This window comes from Sminthopsis crassicaudata, chromosome 3 (genome assembly GCF_048593235.1).
Source record: "Sminthopsis crassicaudata isolate SCR6 chromosome 3, ASM4859323v1, whole genome shotgun sequence".
NCBI classification, from domain to species: domain Eukaryota; kingdom Metazoa; phylum Chordata; class Mammalia; order Dasyuromorphia; family Dasyuridae; genus Sminthopsis; species Sminthopsis crassicaudata.
The window spans coordinates 152118460-152142984 of NC_133619.1; the positions used below are offsets into that span (position 1 = coordinate 152118460).

General features: G+C 35.9%; 1 protein-coding gene across 12 annotated transcripts in view; it reads right to left on the minus strand.

The window, feature by feature from the left end:
- Window positions 1-24525, minus strand: part of DOCK9 (dedicator of cytokinesis 9) — a 353079-nt gene that overhangs the window by 238504 nt on the left and 90050 nt on the right. For 2 of the 12 annotated variants that reach the window (XM_074299432.1, XM_074299426.1), the window contains exon 1: window positions 17039-17719. The exons of 6 other annotated variants lie outside the window; for them this stretch is intronic. In XM_074299432.1, the coding sequence (XP_074155533.1) occupies window positions 17039-17200 (162 nt within the window). In that variant the 5' untranslated portion in view covers window positions 17201-17719. Of the gene's footprint in view, window positions 1-14978; window positions 15232-15270; window positions 16958-17038; window positions 17721-24525 lie in introns of those variants that run through there. 4 more of the 12 variants (XM_074299417.1, XM_074299431.1, XM_074299425.1 and 1 more) reach the window with 4 other exon arrangements.

Below are 24525 nucleotides of genomic sequence, written 5' to 3' on the forward strand. Positions count from 1 at the left end.
GTGGAAACTCCTCAGCCTGAAGTTTAAAACCCTCCACAATCTGGCTCCCCAAACCCTCCACAATTTGGCTCCCACTTATCTTTCTAAACTTAACTGAACAACTTGCTATTCCACATAACTGAGGGCTTGCTATTCTAGACATTCCATTTTCCATTTCTGTGCTTTTCTATAGGTTGTGAGCCCATGCCTGAATTGTCCCTTTTCCTCTTAGAATCTTGTCAGGACTAAACTCATGGTCAACCAAAAAGAAACTTTTTCAGGTCAACATAACAGATATTAAGTTTGAACTAGGCTTTTTAAAATCTAGAGCCAGTATTCTTTCCATTGTATCTGTATCTCTATATGTATACACACACACACACACACACACACACAGAAAGTTGGAGGGAGGGATGGAGGGAGACAGATGGACAGAGAGGTGGAGAGAGAGAAACAGAGAGAGATACAGACAGAGACAAGAGAGCGAGAGAGAGCATGCAAGAGAGAGCAAAGGGAGGAGGGAGGAAGAGAGACAGAGACAGATTCAGAGATAGAGAGACAGAGAGAGAGAGGAGGGAGGTGCAAAGACAATCCTTGCTCTTAAGAAGCTTACAATCTAATGGAGAACACAACAGTTAAAGAAATATATTTAAAGCAAGCTATATGCAGGATATATAGAAAATAACTGACAGAGGAAAGGTCTTAAAAAATTTAAGAGGAATTGGGGAAGGCTAAGTTTCTAGTTGAAATTTAGAAGAAACCAGGGAAGTGAGTAGTCCAAGAGAAGGTTGGAAAGTGTTCCAATCAAGAAAGACAGCCAAAGAAAATGCCTGAAGCTAAAGGGCATATTGTTTTATTTGCAGCATAGGAAGCCAGTGGATCAAAAAATAGAAGTCAAGGAATAAGGTGTATAAAGAATACAAAAGCAGGAGGCAGCTAGCTTATGAAGGATTTTGAATACCAAACAGAACAGTTTTTATTTAATACTGGAAGCAATAGGGAGCCGCTGAAGTTTATTGAAAAGGAGAGTGACATGGACTTGTGCTTTAGAAGAATGAATGGAGGATGAATTGGAGTGGGAAGAGACTCAACACAAATTGATCCACCAGCAGGTGATTGCAATAATCTAGACAAGAGGCAATGACAGCCTACTCTAGGGTAGTGTCGGAAGAGAGAGGGGATATATTCATATCTGACTATTTTCAAAGCCTGTTGATTTCACAATCTGATAGGCCTTGAAAATAGATTTGGAAGGTGAGAAACAGTGAGGAATCCAGGATGATTCTATAAGAGCCTTGGGATTCTGGGAGGATGGCGTAATCCTTTATAGTTAGCTTTTATTAGATTCTTGAGTAACATAGGTGAAAGAAGATGAAAGGAGTATTTCAGGAGAATTAATCTGACAATTGTATATAGGATTGTTGGTCAGTAGAAAGATAACAAGAGATCCTAATAAGCTTGAAGAGGCTAATGTAGGATAATAACTCTGTGACCAGAAGTTAATGGAAGAAGACTATTAGATTAAATAGTATATCAGGCTACTAAATTAATATATCTCATAAGCTCTTTACCAACCATAGTTTGCTGAGCACATATGGCTATAACAACTTGATCTAAGAAATATTGCAAAATAACACAAGATCACCCCTAAAAGCAGGATGCTGGGGAATAGACTAAGATGGTCACTAGACAAATGAGATACATGTGAGAAGGAAGTTCAAAGAATTTTTAGAGCTAAAAAGAAATCTTAGAGAGCATGCAGTCTATCTAGACTTCTTATTTGCTTAAAAGATGAAGAAACTGAAGTCTTGAAAAGTAAAATTATTTGCTCAAGGTAACAGCTATTTAATAATACAAGTTAAATCTCCTGGGCTCATTCCCTAGTTTCAAGAAGCCTATATTTAAACTGAGGGTGAGAATCTTTTTAGTTCCTCATTTTTCTACTCAGAAATGGCAAATGTCTTAATAATAGAGATACAAACTTCCTGCAGTCAGAAGCCACAGTTATAAATTATGTTCAGCGTCCACTAAGGTGTGGAATGAGAAATAAATTACAAATGTTCTGACCCTACAAGGAAATATCAAACTGATGAGTATGCTGACCCATATGGGTATTGAAACTTCAATCTATAGCTACTTAACTTTGGCTGAAGTTCTGAGTCAAGGTCATGACCAGATGACCAGAACAAGAAAGACCATTTCAAAGTTCTTGACTCAAAGTATCAGATGGTGGTAGAAACGATAAATAAGTGTTGGGGTAATAGCAGATGAGGTCAAAAGAAAGGTCATTTCTACAAACATTTCTCTCCTTGGAAGCTTCCCCTCTCTTAATCTCTCCATTTCCCCAGTCCTCCTTTCCCCTTCCCTCTCCCCTATTTCCTGTCATTCCATGCCTTTCCATCTATTCCAGAGAGCCAGATGTTCTTTTTATTTTTCTCACTAGGCAGATGGACAAAGGGAAATAGTTTCAAGAGAGAAAAACAAATTTGTCAACAATCTCACTGTCTGAACCCATGGCACACAAACTATTCTTATTTATCAATACCAACGAATAATTAGCAATGTATGTGCAATACAAAATTTAATCTATATTTGGCTATGGGATGTATGCTATGACTTTTTTTTTTGCAATAGATTTGTCTTCCTAATTATGTTTCCTTTGTTTATTATTAAAATTAGTTTGTAATTCTTATCATATAGTGAGTATAGGAGTATGGGGAGTAGATAGTCAAGACTGTCCCATAGCTAATGGGGGAAAGAACCTGGAATTACAAATTTTTTTTCCTGCAGGTAATTCACAAACAGAAAACTCATTTAGTCATAAGAAAAGCTTTCTCAGTAAAGGAAGAAAACAAGAAATATATTTTAATATGATATTTTAATTTGCTTTAAAGAAAAAAACAAACCACATTTTCCAAACACATAAAGGATCTGGCTCATGGAACTATCACATTCTCTATTTTGGAAATAAATTTCCTAAAGCTCCTCCAAAATCCTGTATAGTAGCTCCCTGGTTGCCTTCAACACTCTCCAGATAATTAATCTCTCTGTTCAGAAGACACGTGCAAGTGAAGGCATGTGAACAAAAATATGGGTCACACATATATGTATACATGTGTATACATTCTGCATACACACACACACACACACACACACACACACACACACACACAAAGAGAAGAAGGTAGCTAAGGTGAGGAATCTAAAACAGCACTGCTTTTAATCAGTCAAAGCAAAAAATAGTCTAGTTTGTTATGTTTGTGGTTTTGATTCTTTTTTTTTTTTAAAGTTCATCTGCCAGAGAAAGAACTCATTAAATTCTCAATGGCTGTGCTTGCTCAAGATTATCTGAAATTCTTACAGATTCAGTAATTGTATGGTTTTAGCCAAGTCATATCTGATGCTGATGCTGCAGCTTTTCAGAGTAGGTAAATAAAAATAAGCTACTCTTGGAATTCCCTTTCCAATCCACATGCTTCTCTGCACTTTCCTCCCCAACTCCTTGCAAAAGAAAGACAGGAGCATTAAAAAAAAAGTTGCAAAAAATTTTGAAAAGCCAAGTTTTAAAAGCTTATGATTAAGTCCAACTCCTGTCCTGATACAGCCTGTTTTTAGATTATGACCATGATTGTCTGCTTGAACTTTTGGCCCTCAACCAGTTTGGTTTTGTTTGTTTTTTTTTAAATATAAACAGGCATCTGTACAAACTGTCAGAATTTCCACTTGTTTTAAAACATCAGTTACCAGAGATTACAATTTGACCAATGGCCTACATCTTTCTGTAATATCCCAGTCCTAAAGACTAGTTAAGTTTTTAGGACAAAAAGGGAAAAGTACTTGCTTCTCTGAAAGTTTTGAAATGAAAAAAAAAAAAAAAAAAAAAAAAGCTTCCAGGTTATGATTTTTTTCAAATCTGAAAATGAACTCCAGGGGAAATATTTCTATTCACTAATTACAGAAAACTAAACAAAAAAGTATTACTACAATATCTAATCCTCAATAATACAGTTTAAATTTTTTGTAGCTCCAATAATCAATCTTAGGGTAAAGAAAGAAAATAGAGTTCCATATTGGTACCTACCTTTAATCCTGAGCATAAGGAAATATAGAAAAGGCATACATTCCTTGTTAATTTCCTGGTTAAGGATTTCCATCCACTACCATTATAATGATGAAAATGTTACTACTATCCTTCTGAACCTGAGGTAACAGTCCTCAAAGTGTAGCAATCACACAAACATCCTGGGTACTGATTATTTTTTTTTAATAGAAGGGGAGAAAGCTGGATGATAGCTAATTTTAATAATAATTATTGACTACTAATTTTAACAAATGAGATGTTTTGTTGTTGTTGTTATATATTTCCTTTAAAATCTGAAAAATTCACAGCTAAAAAATCTGACTGGCAGACAAGCTCAGACTCTATGGCAGAAACTTCAGTCACCTGATGGAAGTATCTCTGAACTGCAGGACTAATTTTTAAAGGCTAATTTTCAGACAACTCTGGCTCCTAACAAGCAATAGATTAAGAAGAAAGTAGCTATCTCTTGGGTCCTAACAAGCAATAGATTAAGGGGAAAGTAGGTATCTCTAGGCAATGCAGAAAGATAGAAAACAAGGCAGAGGTTTTAGTATTCAGTTAAGAGCTATAAGTAAAAGAAATTAATTACTCTGTTAGCTAAGGGAAAAGCTGGTATTGAGTTGTGGGGTATTGTTTTCGTTTCTACAACAAGAAAAAAAAACCTCAATAATGTTCGAACTAGAAAATGCAGATAGACTTCTTAGGGAATCAGACAAAAAGATTAGAGATCAGAAATAGAATGGACTAGGTGCCTGAATACATAACCCGGATAACCAGTCAGACCAATCTCTTAAGCTGGACAAATTAGTGTTTCATACTTAACTAATGTAACTGATTTCTTATTTGTATATCATCTATATCATCAAATTCTCAATATTAATAGTTAACTCTTTTTCATCTGTGTTCCATGTGACTAATTATTAAAAGGAGACATGTTAAAAATAAATAAAACAGCAAGCTATATCCACTAGATTGTAGCCACTAGAATACATAATTATTCAAACTGAAATTTTAAATCATCTATTCTGGTGATTATTCTATTTTTTCAACATCATTTAATTTGTATATTTATAAATCTGGATCTATTCATACATTTATAGATTGTTCTGTCTTATTTCTATATCACTTAATTTGTATGTTTTTTAATTGCATAAATCTGGATCCATTCACAGCATGAAATAAATTATGAACTAGGAATTATGTTTCAGCTAAGCTCTGTAAATACAATAGTACCTACCTAGTATAGAGATGGAATCTGAAGTTCTGAGGTTCTGGTATTATATTATAACCCAATTCTAAGACAATAAATATTGCACTTTTTGATATATGTGCAATTGATGGCTACATATATTAGAGACTGTCATTGGTTATAGGCCACAGAAGGACTAGAATTACAGAAGTTTAGATATAGATGGAGCCTTAGAGGACATCTAATTTAAACTACCTATCCAGCATGAAATTTACTTCTACAGTTTTTTAGGCAGTAAGTTATCCAGCTCTTGTGGGGGGGGGGGGAATTTATGGGGAACACTCTCTCTGTCTTTAATTATCTGAAAAGCTGTTGTGTGGAAGACAGATTAGATTCGCTTTGTTTGGCCCCAGAGGGAAAAGCTCGGAATAGTAGGTGGAGGTTTCAGGCAGGCATATTTTGGCTTGATGTACTTAAAAATTTCTTGGTAATTAGAGGTATATAAGCATGGAATGTGGATAGAGTGCCAGGACTGAGTTCAAATCTGGTCTCAGATATTTCCTATATCGCCTTAAGTTTGCCTTAATTTCCTCATTTGTAAAATGAGCTCTTGCCTACTAAATAGGTGTTGCCTCAGACAAGTTGAGATTAGGGAAAGACTTTAGCTTAAGAGGCTAAGGTCTCCCTTGCATCTTGGACCATCTCTAATCTTCCTTACCTGTGTCTTACCACTAGACACTAATGACTGGAGGAAAGAATAAGGCTAATGATTTTGCATAGTTTTACTTAAATCCAATTCACTTGCAAGTCAAGACATTACCCCACCGATGTCATCAATCCTCTTTGAGAATGAAGGATGAATAATAACAACAGAGAAAAAAAACCAAATTATTCCAATATCTTTGCCTAGAAAACCCCAACTGGGGTCATAAAGAGCTAGACATGACTGGAAATAACTGAAAAATAAACCAACAAAAGCCTAAGATAAACAAGACGCCTCAGGACATAGTGGACCCCCATCACTGGAAAGATCATTTGTTGTGGGATCTTATACCTAGAATTCCACTATATGGTTTAGGCAAGAAAACCTTCAAAACGAGATCCAATGATCTTGTGAAATAGGTCCACTTGCATACAGGCAGACAAGAGCATCCTAAATAAAAGCACAATTTTTTTTTTTTTAATTTAGAATCTAAATGTATAGCTTTTGAAAGCAAGTGTTCTCATTATGAGGAGAATTCAATCTAATGACCATCAATTCAACAGATGATTAGAGATAAAGATTAAAAACAAATATCATAATTAATACAATTTATCGTATCCCTGAGAGAATTAGTAAAGAATAAGTAATAAGAGATTTAGCCTGGAAGCCAAGAAGCCTTAAGTCTCCACTGCTTACACAAACTGTTAAGTCTCTAGAGTATTCTATAATAGAGTTTCTTAAACTGTTCCCACAAAGCCACCCCAGAAATTTTTATGTGACCTCAGATATACAGGTATATAAAATAAGTATAAAAACATTTACTGATAATAAATCATAATTTTCTGACACCCCCCACATTGACTCCACATGGGGTTGTAACTCACAAGTTTAAGAAGCCCTGCTCTAGACAGACTCTAAGTGGCAGATAGGGAACCAATAAGTGAGGAGATAACTGTTATCCCCCAAAGATATGGCTTACTAGGCAAGGTCATTCTTCCCTTATATAGTGCATCATAATTGGCCCCTAGAAAATATCTACTGCACTGGATTCTTTGAGGAGAAACTCATGGATGGACCGACCAGTCTTCTCCTTAAATCCAATACTCTAAAACTTTCTTCTTTCTCTATATTTTAATAGACTATTCTATTTTTCTATTTATTATATTTATTTTAAATTTTATTTATTTATATATTTATTATATATATTTGTATGTTTATTATATAAATCTGATCCATTCATACTTTTATAGGTTGTTCTGTCTGCTTTCTATATCACTTAATTTATATGTTTCGTTATTGCACAAATCTAAATCCATTCACTACATGAAATGAACTATGAACTATGAATTATGTGTCAGCTAAGCTCTGTAAATAAAAGAATACCTAGTGTGGAGGTGGAATCTGAAGGTATTCAACAAAAAGCATAGGGATGATAATAATGATGATAAACAACGATAAGATTATGTATTCCTTAAGTGTTGGGATCATCTCCTTACTTTGCAATCCTATAACACTTGGGAGAAAAAAAAAAAAAAAAAATATATATATATATATATATATATATATATATATATATATTCCCCGCCCCCCCGCCCCTGAGGCTAGGGTTAAGTGACTTGCCCAGGGTCACACAGCTAGGAAGTATTATCCACTGTGCCACCTAGCTGCCCCGGGAAAATATGAATTATAAAGTATTTTCAAATAAGTTTGAGAAACTAATACAACTATGCTGTACTTTTTTATGCCAAAGGCTTAAATGCACACACAAACATACACACAAACACACAAAACCCTCTGAGTTCTGCTTTTTAGCTGGACAAATTTATTACTTAAATGTAGTGGTACTTATTTCCTCAAGGAATAACAAAGAATATCTTCTGGCAGATACTCAACAATAAAGGAAAACTTTGTAGGGCAGTTGGGTGGCATAGTGAATAGAGTGCTAAGTCTGGAGTCAGGAAGACCCATCTTCATGTGTTCATTGTGGCCTCAGGCACTTACTAGTTGTGTGACCCTATTTACTTCAGCTTCCTCATCTGTAAAAGGAACTGGAGAAGGGGATGGCAAACCAATCCAGTACCTTTGCCAAGAAAACCCCATATGGAGGCACAACGAGTTGGACATGACTGAAAAACAACAACAAAATTGTGGAGAAATTCAAATTTACCCAAATAATATATAAAGGAACTAGATGGCCAGTCAGGTAGATAGAAAAAAGCACAGTTTACAAAAGAACAAATGGAAGAGTTTTCAAAAAACCCAATTCTTTCAGCTAAGCTCCAATAATTTGCTACATAGAGTACACTCTATTCACCAACCAAGTAAGCTAGATAATAAGGGATTCGTCTGCCAAGCCTTCTCTGTTAGAAGAACAGATTTCTCCTGTGTCTCTGTAAGGAATGAATTTGCAGTGGAAGGGAGAAAACTTTCACGTGCAATTAAATCCTCAATTCACTTCTCCCCTTTACTAACCAAATAGACTCTTTGCTCAAGTTCTGATGGTTCTAGAATAATCTCACTTTTACTGAGACCAGTTACAACTCCCACACTCCTTAAGAAATTTGTTCTTTCCCACATTCAGTGCTCTTGGATAGGCCGAGCGAATATAATAAAGATGACAATACTCCCCAAATTAATCTATTTATTTAGTGCTATACCAATCAGACTCCCAAGAAACTATTTTAATGACCTAGAAAAAATAACAACAAAATTCATATGGAAGAATAAAAGGTCGAGAATTGCAAGGGAACTAATGAAAAAAAAAAGTCAGAGGAAGGTGGTCTAAGTGTACCTGATCTAAAGCTATATTAATAGCAGCAGTCACCAAAACCATTTGATATTGGCTAAGAAATAGAACGCTAGATCAGTGGAACAAATTAGATACAAAGGACAAAAAAGGGTACATCTATAGCAATCTAATCTTTGACAAACCCAAAGATACCAACATTAGGGACAAAAATTCATTATTCAGAAGAAACTGTTGGGAAAACTGGAAATTAGTATGGCAGAAATTAGATATGGATCCACACTTAACACCATATACCAAGATAAGATCAAAATGGGTCCATGATTTAGGCATAAAGAATGAGATCATAAATAGATTAGAGAAACAGAAAATAGTCTACCTATCAGACCTGTGGAGGAGGAAGGAATTTATGACCAGAGGAGAACTAGATCATTATTGATCACAAAATAGAAGATTTTGATTACATCAAACTAAAAAGTTTCTGTACAAACAATACTAATGCAAACAAGATTAGAAGGGAAGTAACAAATTGGGAAAATATTTTAAAAGGAAAGGTTCTGACAAAGGTCTCATTTCCAAAATATATAGAGAACTGACCCTGACTTATAGGAAACCAAACCATTCTCCAATTGATAAATGGTCAAGGGATATGAACAGACAATTCTCAGATGATGAAATTGAAACTATTTCCACTCATATGAAAGAGTGTTCCAAATCACTACTGATCAGAGAAATGCAAATTAAGACAACTCTGAGATACCACTACACACCTGTCAGATTGGCTAAGATGACAGGAACAAATAATGATGAATGTTGGAGGGGATGTGGGAAAACTGGGACACTGATACATTGTTGGTGGAGTTGTGAAAGAATCCAGCCATTCTGGAGAGCAATTTGGAACTATGCCCAAAAAGTTATCAAAATGTGCATACCCTTTGATCTAGCATTGCTGCTATTGGGCTTATATCCCAAAGAAATACTAACGAGGGGAAAGGGACCTGTATGTGCCAAAATGTTTGTGGCAGCTCTTTTTGTAGTGGCTAGAAGCTGGAAGTTGAATGGATGTCCATCAATTGGAGAATGGTTGGGTAAATTGTGGTATATGAAGGTTATGGAATATTATTGCTCTGTAAGAAATGACCAGCAGGAGGAATACAGAGAGGCTTGGAGAGACTTAAATCAACTGATGCTGAATGAAATGAGCAGAACCAGAAGATCACTGTACACTTCAACAACAATACTGTATGAGGATGTATTCTGATGGAAGTGGAAATCTTCAACATAAAGAAGATCCAACTCACTTCCAGTTGATCAATGATGGACAGAGGTAGCTACACCCAGAGAAGGAACACTGGGAAGCGAATGTAAATTGTTAGCACTAATATCTGCCCAGGTTACATGTACCTTCGGAAGCTAATAATTAATGTGCAACAAGAAAATGGTATTTACACACATGTATTGTATCTAGGTTATATTGTAACACATGTAAAATGTATGGGATTACCTGTCATCGGGGGGAGGGGATAATTTGGAAAAATGAATTAAAAAAAAAAAAATTTGTTCTTTCCCTAGCAAGAAAACACACACTTATTTCACAGAATCTTGGGGGCCCTCTGCTTCTTTAGCCTGCTTGCTAGTATAAGGAAAGAATATTTGAACCACAATCTTCAAACTTTCAGCACAGAATCAATTCCAGAGGAGATAAATGTATATGTTGGCTAAGGAAAGAAAGACAACTTGATTGAACTGTTATCCACACTTGGAAGGAAATTAAACAACTTGCATTTCATTTATAAAGAAAACACAAATTTCCTGCACATGTGAATATACTGTTTAGGGAAACCCAAACTGCACCTCTTTTTATATCATTGAAGAAATATGCAAAAGAGTGTAGACTTAAGACAGGACATTCCTTGTACATACAGTTCCCCAACACACACACACACACACACACACACACACACACACTTTCTCTCTCTCTCTCTCTCTCTCTCTCTCTCTCTCTCTCTTCTCTCTCTCTCTCTCTCTCTCTCTCTCTCTCTCTCTCTCTCTCTCTCTCTCTCTCTCTCTCTCTTCTCTCTCTCTCTCTCTCTCTCTCCCCCTCACTCCCTCCCTTCTTTCATTTTTCATTTTCTCTCCATTATTCCTTCCCTCTCTCATCCCTTTCTTCTCTCTCCATCTTTTCTCTTCCCCATTCTCTTTCTCCTCATCCCTCTCTCCTCTGTCTATCCTCCTTCCCTCTCTCCTTTTTTCCCTTCCTTTCTTCTATTTCCCTTCTTCCACTTTTCTCACTCTCCCTCCCTCCTTTCAACCTCAATATTCAAAAATTTCATATTTTATCATCAAAATGTTTTTATTGTAGCCCTTAAAGGAGATACTCACAGTTTCACCCACTTTAAAAAATAAACAACCTGGATCCTTTGCTCTGAACTAGATACTCCCTTTTATAATGAACTGCAAATGACCCTATGTTTAGATAAAGAGTTTCTGTGCTGCTCTCCTAGAGACTGGTGGAGTCATTTTTGTAGTTGTGTCCAACCCATCAGGAGCACATTTGGGGCTTTTTTAGCAAAAATACTAAAGCAGTTGGTAATTTCTTTGTCTAGCTCATTTTACAGATGAAGAACTGAGGCAAACAAGTGAAGTGACTTTGCCCAGGGTCACATAACTTTTGAACTCAGTAAGATACATTCCTGTTTTCAGGCCTGGCACCCAATCTACTGAACCACCTAAATGCCCTCAAAATATGATTGACATATTTTTTCTATGAACTAAAAAACCTGAATTTCCCTAAGTATGGAAAATTTAAAGATGTATCAACCCTATTCATTGGCAGTTCCTATCAATACTTATTGGATATCAATATTAAAAGAAGATCCAACAATGCACAAAAGGTAAAAGAAACACAAGCCCATCATCTACAAACAACTGAAAAATATTCTCAATGTCTATAAATAAGCTGTAATTAAGCACTAAGGAAATATTTTGTCATAATTGTGTGTGTGTGTGTGTGTGTGTGTGTATGATGGATACCTCAGGCAATCTAGCAAAGCCTATGGTCTCCTTCTCAGAATAAAATTTTAGAATACATAAAATACGGAAGAAAGAAGGAAACCCCATAATACTAGAATAATTATCAATTTTTTTAAAACCAAGTTCACAAACATCAAAGAACCCATATTAAGTAAAATACAATATTTTACAAATAAGAAAACTGAGGCTAAGAGAAGTTAAGTGTTTCACCCAAGCCCACAAACTAAAAGGTATCAGGGATAGGATTCAAGCTCAATTTCAGGACCTGTGCTCTTCCCATTATACCATATATTCGAGCACTGAGCTATACAGCATGGCATTTAATCACAGAGATTAACAGTAGATTGCTAGCTCAGTCCAACATTAAACCTAAGAATTCTTAGAGACTATCTGAAAATATCAACCCAACATGTTGTTGTGATCAAAAAAAAAGTCAGGAAAAAATGTTGGGTAACATTAGGCAGAACATTAGGAGCCAAACATAACTTAAAATCATGGTCTTGTAGCCCAAACCTGACACTATGGCTTCCACACCTCAACACTGGCATAGCTGACCTGAATGATGGCCAGTAAAGGAGGATTAAAAGCATCAAGATGATGGGACCACTTTCATAGGTATATAGGTGGTTCAAATAGTAGTCTGAGAAGCATATCATATAATTCTTCAGACACCTAAGGTATAAATGGATTGCATGCATTCCTACAATCTTATGCTATCAATTGGGGCATCACCCAAATCAGAAAAGAGGTCATTTGAGGACAAGTAAGAATAATTATCACTATCCAAAGTGGTTTACAAAACAAGCTAATTGGTAAATGAAAAGTGTTTTTAATAAACATATAGTTTAGAGATCAGCTGCTTGGCTTTCATCGTCAGAAAAATAGTATTGGACTGCATAGTTCACTGATATGATCACATATGGTACTTTTTGTCTTCATGGATGTCAGCCAGTCAATAAGCATTTATTATTGTTGTTGTTCAATCATTTCAGTCATGTCCAATTACTTGTGATCCTACTTGGGGTTTTCTTGGCAAATATATGGAATGGTTTGACACTTCTTTATTATTTTATTAACTAAGCATTTATTAAATATCTGCTGTATGCCAGGCATTAGGGAGACAAAGAAATATTAAAAACAGTCCCTCTGTCCTGAAGAAGCTCACATTCTAATGAGGGATACAACATTCAAGCATCTATGTCCAATAAGTTAAATCCAAAATAAATGGAAAACAATAAAGAGAGGGAAGACACTGAAATTAAGAAGGATTGGAAAAGACTTTCTACAGAGGTAGGATTTTATCTGTGGCTTAAAGGAAGATAAAAGATGAAGATGAGGGAGGAAAGCATTCAGGAATGAGACACATTCCAAGAAAATTCTAAGAGCCAAAAGATAGAATGTTTCATTAGGAAAAGCAAGTAGACTTGAAGGGAGGTTAGGGGAGAGCCCAAGGGAAGGGAAGGGTGAGGTTATAAGGAAATGTGAATTCCAAACACATACTTTTTATATTTAATCTTGGAGATGACAGGTTTCCATTGAATTTGACTGAGTAGAATGGTGACATGCTCAGATCTGCGCTTTAGGAAAATCATTTTGGTAGCTGAATAGACTAGACCTGGAGTGGGGAGAGACTTGTGGCAGACAGATTCACCAAGAGGCTATTACAATAGTCCAGGGATGAGGAGATGAGGACATGCATAAAGATAGAAGTAATACCAGAAGGGGGGAAAATGTTATATTAAAGAGATGTTGCAAAGGTAACGTTAAATTGGAGATGAGGAAGGAAGGTAGTAAGAGAACAAGGAGGCAAGGATGGCATATACGTTGCAAGCCTGTGTGCCTGGCAGGATAATGGTGCCAATGACAGTAATAGAAAAGTTTGGAAGGAGTAAAGATTTGAAAGGAAAGATAAGTCCAATTTTAGACAGACTGAATTTAAGATGTCTATAAGCCATTCAGTTCATGATATCTAATAAGTGGTTAGATATGTGTGGGACTGTAGGTAAGCCAAAAAGATTCAGGCTAGAGATTAGATTTGAGAATCAGCATAGAGATGATTATGGAATCTATAAGAGCTGGTGAAATGGCTAAGTGAAGTAGTATAGAGGGAAAAGAAAAGGAGCAGAGACAAGAGTCTCTCCCAGTGTCTCTGGCACTGCCCCTCCTCCTCCCCTCCATAGGATTAGCTGATCAGACTGGGAGGAAGGATTTTGATAAAAGTGTTGTGGAAGCGATTCATTTTGCAGGTAGTAGTAGGAAAGGTAGCTCCTTGGTGGGAAACAAGGGAGAAGGAGGATAGTAGCAGAAAGCATCTGATGATGAAGAGAAGAGAAAAAGGATTCTCAGAGAATGGCCAAATTTTTTTTTTACTTATAATTTACCCACAAGAGAACTCACAGTAAAATAATTTTTTTCTTTTCTAGGAAATGAGCCAATCTTTTCCAATTTTCCATCTAGCTCTAACTACTCATCTTCCTCAACTTCCTTCCTATTCCTCAATGACTCAGACTTTAGATGGAGACTCACAGATTTAGAGCTGAAAAGGACTTTTTGGATAAGCTAGTCCAAAACTTCAATTTTACAAAGATGGAAATTAAGGCTTATAGAGAGCTCAAATGGCTTGCCTATAGTTACATAATTATATTAAATGAAGCTAAATATTAAAAGAAGCAGGACAAACAAGGCAGCCTTTCTAACCTATAAATAGAGAAATTATATTTCTCTAACACAGAAACACAATGAAACAAAATAGTATATAGATCAGGGGCTTCCCTTTGCTTAGGGGCTTCCTTTGCTCAGGGGATTCCTGAACACAGAAATGAGAAAATGAAATGGAGTAATAGTAAGGATTTCCTCCTGCTACAACAGATAAGGCAAAAAGGATCCCTTGAGAATTTAAGTCATCCATTGTGGCCCAGTGGTAAAAAGTGCAGCTGGGGACTTTGGATCTGCCCCATCTGTTGTCAAGGTTGTGATTCCTAAACATCCTTTACTTCAGCTAAAATAACACAAGAACATGACTCTGAAATATTACTTAATAGAAACTCAAAGGAGGAGAAAGTTTAAGGCTCCCTCTCACCGACCAAATAGGTCAAAGCTTACTGTGCCTAAAGGTTTACTCTATTATTCTGCTTTCAGAGGAAAGTTTATTCAGTTAATGAATTAACAAATAAAGAAATGCAACTTGTTATATTATAAAGGAGCAAGATCTACGGCTACAAAAGAAAAGAAAATCTAACCCACTCACCCATGTAAAAGGATCCTTTGCAGTGGACCAACCAGCAAAAAGGAAGATCAGCAATTCCTCAAATTCAAAGTTAGCTCACAACTGCTGGGTCAACCTCAATTTTGCCTTCCTACTATATAAAGTGGTTTGCTCCCTTCGACAGGACCACTGAGAAGAGATTCTTCCTCCAGACACAAAGACAGCACACTTCTAATCTCAAACTCATGCAAAGTTCAACTGAATTCCACATTCATGCTATCTTTCTGACCTCAGAAAAATCCAAATGACTCCAAGGTTTTGTGCTCCCACTCACCCCAGTCCTCCAGCATCCTGGACACAATGTTACCTCCGCATCATGCAACAGTATCATCTCTTCTTTGCTACATGTGACAATGAGATTTATGGCTAAGGAACAAGTAGATTCAAGGCAGGAGAGTAAGAGGCTTCAGTAAAAACATTTCTAGACCTCGAATAAAGCCGTTTAATTGGTTATTATTCTCTTACTCACTTGCCACATCCTAACCTTTCTATGCCTTGGGGAAAAATTTTAATATTGAAGTCTATCAAATGTGCTTTGATAGCAGGAGGGTGAATGTAATACTAAGATGGAAGCATGTACTTTGACATTCCTAGGAAACATGCTCCGTGTTTGAAAGATTACAATTATGTTATAGATCAGTAGAAAGATGACTTGCTCGTGGGCTGACAGCAAGACTCCCCTCAAGATCATTGAAAGAGTTTCAGGGACAGAAGGTCATTTTTCTCAAGCCATTATAGCTTTAACACAAGATATCCTTAACTGTCTTGTGAAATACATTACACAGAGCTTAAAATATTAATCACTCAGTATCTTTCCTCTTAGGTTTGATGCCTCCATATATTGTTTTCTAAGATGATCTAGCCATTACTAGAGTGGGAGTTTGCTTTTTCACAGAATTTTAAGGAGTTACACAAAGAAACTCCCCAACACCAAATGAATCTTTCTCTTTAGGCAAGCCTGATACAAAATAAGTTCTAGAAGTACATGTAACATATTAAAACTGCCATTCTAGGACTCGATGCCCAGAGTGATAACCTAGAAATACTTTTAGTTTTATTTATTTACTTACTTTTGTAGATATAAGCCATTACTTAGTGACTCGGGTACCCAAATATTTTCACATTTGTTAGTTCACATTTATTAGCCTTCCATTCATACTGGCATGAACTGTGACAATTAAACACAAATGACAGATAGTAAAATGAAGATGAAAAATGCCAAAAGAGAAGGAAGGTACTTGCTGGGAGCCTTCCTAGGTGCATTTTCCAAATGAGAAAGCCAAGAGGAGACACACCCCAGACATGCTTTTTCACTCTCAGCTACCTAAAGCTAGATTAAATACACTGGTAAAGGCAAAGAGAATGTCTGAGTTCCACCTCAAACCCAGCAATCATCAAACCATTGGAATCCTTCAAATATAAATGATACAAATAGACTTTTTTTAAAAATGGAAGCACTATGCATATTTTCCTGGCTTCCAAAAGAGTTAGCTCCTATTCTCCCTTTGGACAGCTCTCCCCTAGAAAGTGAACCTTGGCCACATGCTATTAAGAAGTGAGAGGAAAAAAATTCAGTGAAGTAAAAAGGTTTAAATGTAGAAGGATTAAATAATTCAGAGCACCACTGTCAGTCACTACTTCTATTTTAAGGGCTATACACAAAACACACTAAATAAAATGAATTTTCGTAGAGTTTTTTCAAGAACCATTTTAGGAAGTTATATGCAGTCTGTAAAGCCTTGTAGTAGCCACTCCATATTAATTTCTGTACTAAGAGAGATAGAAACAGCACTTCTGTCCATACATGCACCTTTTTTTTTTTTTTATACATGCACTTCTGTTTGGCTAAAATGCAGCATTCTGATATACAACAATGTGTGACACTATGTGCTACATGATCTAAACTTATGGCCACCAAAAGCCATATTTATAAATCCTGCATGCATATCTATACTCTTAAATAAACATTTAACTGCAGGCATAAAGATCACTTTATTTATTTATTTATTAGGCTATGTGCTAATGAAGCAATTGACCATTACCAGAGAGGAGTAGATGAACAATCCTGAATCTTCCTTTGTCCAACTGTGAGCTGGATATTCAAGGGCATTATTCTCTCCTTGCTGTTTGCACATATAAGCACAGTTTCTTTCAAAAACTGTGCGGATGCCTTTAAACAGAATCACACTAGTAGTGCAACCCATCCCAAACCTGTCAAAATTCACATTCTTATCACTGCTTGCTCCATCTCCATAGACTCTTCCTGGATTCCTTAGGAATAAGCTCACACTGTACCATCTTCACCAAAATCTGAACAGAAGGAAAGCATCAGCTGCTGTACTAAATCCTCTTCCGTCCAAGGAGAGACTGACAAAAAATCCAGCCTTAGAGTGTGAAACAGGAGGAGCCGTAGAATATCAAGATGACACACCTCATCTGTATGGAAACCCTTAAAGCCTACTCCTCCTCCCAAAGAGGCTTTTAATTGGAATCTTTTTTTTTTCTTATTTGTTCTTAGGTGGCAATGACACGTGATTGCCAAAAATGGCTTGAATTTTTAAGTCTTAAAGCCCATCCAAAATGAAAGGATAGTATCAGAGATATCCTGCTGCAAACTGCTGCTGTGAACCACAAAGAATCTTCATCGGCTGGAAGAAAATCACCCTCCCAGAATGCTTTAGCCTGGCACTCCTATTAACAAACATTTTCTTTCCTTGACCTAAATATGCTATTTGTTATTTAATGCTGCATTATAAAGCTATAAAGAAGTAAAAAAAAAAAAAAAAAAAAAAATCCCTAAAATGAGAAAATCATTACATGACTGCTGCTATGGAAACATACACAGAAGCCCACTTTGAGCAACCTTTTGCCTGTCTGGGAAAACAGCTTGCTGACAGCAAGCCACAAGGGAACATAAGATTGCCACGTCAATCTAGACTCCCTTCACAACTCCCCTTTGCAGGAAGGGAATGGTGAATAAGTTTTCATCCACTAAAAATGGTTCTCTCCTCTCTGATGACTAAACAGTGAAAAATATGGCTGAATGATTCTCTAGCCCATCTTAACAGCCACTTTCTGAAAGAGGAGCTTAGAATGAAAATTTAAACACAGTTAAGTTCCCTGAGTCTTGTGGTTAGTCTTTTCTGTGGATTCAACACACTGGTACTCTTCCTTCATCAAAGACTTAATTCAATGATCTGGACATTACCTGGTTGGGTTTCCTAAATGACTAATGAAACTGTACTTCACATCAGCCATGCTGAATACTTCACAACAGATCCCACTCCTTTAAAATGCAAAGCTGACAAATGAAGCCCAAGAGAAACATATGGGAGAGACACCCTCCCATTTCCCCACCATCCAACTCCTCCCTACATTCTTGCTCTTCCAAGATCTGTTCTGAAGTCGTTCCTTGATGCACAGAGCAACAGATGGTTTTCATCTTCAAGCTATAATATACACAGTTGTCACATCACTGGCTGCAGCCGATGAATTATAGTGATTTAGGATCATCACTGAAGTCCTGCTCTGATGTTTTGTCACAGGATGGCCATCAATACCAAGTTCTAAACTAGCAGAAAATTCAGGCACACCCTAGCAAGCCAGAGAAGGCTAGATGAACAGGCCTGACCAGAACTGGTGTTATCTGTGTTTGAGAACCAGCTGCATCTGGAGATGCTCATCACCAAAAGGTTAGCCACCAGGTGATAAAAGGTTTTGGCTACAAACAAATCCCTCAACAGATTATTAATGTAGTGTGCCACAGGTTGTGAGCCATGGACTACTGGGGGGCCAGAATGTGTTATTACAATGGGTACATCCATGTGTTAACCAATCAATAAGGAAACATTTTTTCTATACACAATAACATGCCTTGAAATATAAGCATTACCTTGTATTTTTCAGTTTATAGAAATGTACATCTGACAAGAAACATATAATAAAATTAAATTCACTTATAAACACTGAATTCATAGTTTTCTGTCATTTTAATCTTCCCTAATCCATAGATATTTATGATCACATGAAAAGTCACAAATCAATAACCAAGCACTTATTTGGTGCCTACTACACGCCAAGCAGGGAAGCTAGTTGGCACAGGGCCTGAAGTCAGAAAGACCCGAGTTCAAATTTAGCCTCAGTGACTTACTAGCAGTGTGACTTTGGGTAAGACATTTAACCCAGTTTGCCTCAGTTTTCTCAACTGTAAAATGAGCTGAAGAAGAAAATGGCAAACCATACCCGTATCTTTGCCAAGAAAATCCCAAATGGGATTACAGCAAATTGACATAAATGAAACAACTAATTAAAAATATGCCATGTATTATGCTGAAGATACAGAAATAAAAATGAGAAGAAATGTTCTCTCCCTATCTTCTCAGAGCTTACATTCTATAGAAGAAATACAACCTACATACATATTAAAAAGTATATATAACATATATGCAAAGTATTAAATACAAGTCAATTTATGGGGTGGGGAAGGCACTAGCAATTGGGATGATCAGGAAAGTAAAATATTTTGATTTGAAGAAGGAAATTCATACTAGAAAAGGATAGATTTGCATCATTTCCCTCTCTCCCCCACACCTTAGGGTCAAGATCTTTATGAGTAGAGACCATGCTCATGCTGTTGAAAATGGAGATTCTCTAAATAAACACTAGATAAGCTGATAATGAAAAGTGATGGATAGTAATTCCACAAAATCTTCAAAGGATAACCCAAGTATCCTAAGATTTTCATGGCCAGTTTTAAATGACTAGTTTAGCCCTGGCATTAAAGCCCCTTCCCACTCCTACCCATTACCCCAAAACAGTAAAATAAAATTTCTTTTCTCTCTTGCACATTCTTATTCAAAGAATCTTTAACAATTACAAGATCTCAATAATGACAATCCTAGTACATACATAATGAAATTCAAAGAATGAATGACTACAGCTTCTTATCATGAAGGTGACTGTTTTAGCAGAGCTATAAGGTTTCAGTTTATACCCAAGCTAGAACATCAGGAAATTCAGGGGTTCAACTGATACTTAGAAGAAAGAGAAGCAAAATATTCTGGGCCACCTTAGCTTTATATATCATCACTACAAATAGTTCAGATTCAGAACTGAGAGCCATATAAGTCAGAGGACCCTTAGAAACAGGTTTTTAATGGGTATAAATAAATATCTCCAGCTGTGAAAATATTATCTATCCTTCAAAAACTGATTCAAAATTAGACCTTCTGATCCACACAAGCATACATGATTTTCTCCTCCTTTGGACACTGTGCATTTTATACAATGGGTCGTTTATGGTCCTACCACATTCTGCCTTGTATTACATGGAGTTATTTGTATACTTGCCCTAGATTGTAAACTCCTTGAAAATGAAGGTTATATCTTATTCATCTTTGCATCCCCTGTGGTGCCTTAATCATAAAAAGTAATTCAATAAATATTTATTGAATAATGAATGAATGAAACGAATAAAAAGAAGCAGCTAGCAGTGGCAGAAGGAAAAAGTCATGAAACTTTGTAGGTGTTTGATAAATATCCAACTGAGGGGGCAGCTAGGTGGCGCAGTGGATAAAGCATCAGCCTTGAATTCAGGAGGACTGGAGTTCAAATGTGATCTCAGACACTTAACACTTCCTAGCTGTGTGACCCTGGGCAAGTCACTTAACATTAACCCAGGCTCAAAAAAGAATAAATAAATAAACAAACAAATAAATATCCAACTGGAGAATTACCACTGGATTTTTTTTTTTTAAAGAAAATCTAAAATCTAAATTCAGTTAGCTCTATTGAGAGAACAAAAAGAAAAGGATATAAAGATTTCACAAGCATCAAAAAGGAAAAAGGATACCAATTTCCTAGGAATGCTGAATTTTTTTTACAATTTTGTCAGAATTTTCCAACCTAATAAAACCCATTATGTACAAAACATTACATTCTATACGTATCTAATCTTTCTCAACAAGATAAACTGTAGATTCATCAAATACCAAAACTTAATATTTTTTTCCTTTTTGGTGATTAAAAAGTTACAAATTGCTAGTTTTTAGAGGATTTGTACAATTTACACTGACATAAAAAATAAAGTAATAAAAGAAGATTAAGAAAATGATTTAACCATATAAGTTAATGAAATAATTAAATGGACAATAAAAATCTATATTTGGCCTTGACTTTTGCTTTTGCTTCATATGCATATGAATAGTCTAGAAATAAAATTAATATGAATTTCTTATGGAAAAAAAAAAAGTATTGCTCTCCCTGAGTTATAAGAATCTTAAACACTCCCTTCACTCTCTGGAAGATCTCCAAGAAACATCCTGGAGTGATTTATATAACCTGGCTAGAAATCCCAGAGGAAGATGGGAGAAAGAAAAACAGTGGGGATTACTCTCCAAATTCCAAATAATTCAGTGCACTGTGCTGACACAGAAAGGTAGCACACTGCCCAGGCACTGGAGGAAAGAGGAGAAAAACAGTTATGGATTCACTGGGAGCTAAATCCTAGTAGAAAACAGAGATGTAATTGAGTGAAAAAACAAAGCAGTCCCATAGGTTCCTGAAGAAAGCCCTGTATGAAGGGATAAGACTATCGCATTGAGGTTTAAAACAGCAAAAAGATTTAAACAGAATGGAGGCACTAAAAGGTGGTGAAAGAACTATATGATACAAAACATCAAAACAGAAGAATGAATTATAGAATACCTCCTTAGTGGACCCTAATACTAAGTAGTACTATAAATCAGTCCTTCTTAAATTTATTCCATTTACAATCTCTTTTCTACAAAATTTGTACATGACCCCAGGTATATAGGAATATAAAACAGGTATACGAATCAAATACTTATGGATGATAAATCTAATTTTTCAAATCCCACATTTAGCTGACCTCCAGTTTAAGAAGCTTTGCTATAATCACAAATACAAAATTGGTCCTTGCCAGGAAGACCAGCCAAATGAAGGGCAAAGTGTCAGACTATAAGCTTAAGGTGAGTCCATTCTATGTCTTTAATTATATAAATAAAACCACAAGACATTTTGAGACTGAGTGGTTATAAGAGAAGCTAGCTGGCAGATATCCTCTGGAAAAGGTGAGATACTAAACTGCCTATGGGAGGGGAAAGAAATCAACAAACCAGATCTCCAAAGTATACTCAGTTCTTTCCTATCAGATGAGAACTATACTTAATTAAACATTAAATGATTACCTGTACAAATGTGTACTACATATCTCTACTTAGCACATCTCACTTACTCCCATACCTTCAGCTTTCACCTCCACACAGAAAACCTCTAAATCTATTTCTCCAATTCTGATCTCATTCTCTAATAATTGTTTATTCATACTTAAAACTAAGATCATCTTTCTCTCCCCCGAAGACTTCTAAATTTCCATTAGTGATACCACCATTCTGCTATGCTCTCAGCCTTAAGGTTTTAGTGTTCTCTGTTACACACTGCCACCCTCAAAATCCAGGCTGACTATTCTTTCATATACTTTTTTGCACCCATCTCTTCTTTTCCAATCCATATTGTCATCACTCTAATCTAGGTCTTTTATCATTTCATGCCAGGACTGCTGCAATAGTCTCTTGAGTGATATTCTTGAATCATGTTCTTTCCTTTTGTATCCTACACACCATTGACAAATTAATTTTCTAAAGTACTTTGTGGCTCAAAAAACCTTAAGCAACTGCAAAGTAAAAACCAATTCCTTAATGCAGAATTCAAAAAACCTCTGCAATATGGCTCCAAACTACCTCTTTATTCTGTCTCCCTCAATTCTCCCTTGACAGGTCCATACTCCAGACAAACCAAAAGACTGCTTTCTTGTTCCTGGTCAATTGTCTTCCTGCTTTTGTGTCTTTGCTACTATTTTCCCCTCTCCCTGCAATGTTCTTTCACTACTCTCTACTTATTGAAATCCCATGAGTATTTTAAAGTTCATGTCAAAAGTCACCATGACCATGGAGCATTCTCCAATCTCCCCAAAATGAAATATAATCTGTCTCTCCTCTATGCTCCCATAGTATTTTGAATGTTCCTGCCTTAAAGCACTTATTATATTATTTTATATTTATTGGTGTACATGTCATTCCTCCTAAAAGGTCATAAACTCCTTAAGATCAGAGACTATGTGAATATCAAATGACATAATTATAAAGCATTAAGCATAGTACCTGGCACAAAGTTTTGTTATTCATTCATTTTTTCAGTTGTATCTCACTCTTTGTGAACCCATTTGGGGTTTTCTTGGCAGTGATACTGGTGTGGTTTGCCATTTCTTTCTCCAGATCATTTTACAGAAGAGGAAACCAAGGCAAGCAAGGTTAGGTGACTTGTCCAAGGTAACATGGCTAATAAGTATCTGAGAGAAGATTTGAATTCTGGAAGAAGATAATTCTGTCCTCTGGTTTCCAGGTCCGGCACTCTGTGCATTATGATGCTACCTAGTTGTCCTGCCATTTAACCTAAGACCAACCAAATTGAATTGCCTAGTACCTAGTAGGCACTTAGTAAATAAATTTGTTGAATTGAAATTAACTGGATAGTAGTCCCAAAAATTAAATTAGGTGAATATTAAGAGAGCCAAGAGTCTAGTTTTAATCAAAGCATTTAGTAAAGGAAAAAAATCAAAGCAAATTTTATAGTAGCAAAGCAAAATCAAATTACATATTGACTTTTTTATTCCACTCTTTTAAGAAATTTCAATTTTTACACAGGGCATCTGAAAACCTCCTCATTTAATATCTAGGTATCTCAATATCAAATTATAAACAAAATACTATTAGACTTTTCAGGGATTCTGCTAGCAGATAAAATGTCACAATTAAAAAAAAAAACAAAAAAAACAATGATTTTTGAGCAGCATTGTTAAAATGTAAACAATGTTTTTCATACTAACACCGAGATTCTAAATCTAAACATAACACTTCTTAAGTGTATTATCTTTTTTTAAACATCACTTTCTTATTATTGCTTCAAACATAGAAGCATTATATCTCACAATGTCATAAATTCCTTAACCACAGATTCTTAACCTTTCATTTCACAGACCTTTTTTGTAGTCTGTTAAAATCTCTGGACCTCTTTTCAGAATAATATTTTTAAGCATGTAAAATAGAATATATAGTGCTACAAAGGAAAAAAAATATATCAAATAGTTTTTTAAAAAACAAATTTACAGCTATCACCCTCTCCACCCCCAACCTGATTAAGAATCTCTTCTCTAGACAGCACACTAACAAACTGTTGGTGAAGCTGTGAACTTCCTCAACCATTCAAGTAGACAATCAAGGACTATGATTTGTTTTTAAGTGATTAAAATTTCTATATGCTTTGACACAGAGATCCCACTACCAGTCATATTTACCCCTAGGTCAAAAATAAGAAAGATCCCAAAGACACCAAAATATTAATAGCAGCAATTGTAGGATAGCAAAGAAATAACAAAATCAGTGCCCATTAACTGAGATATGGGACAATTGGGAGTAGATATATAATGGAATATTATTACTGTGTTAGAAGA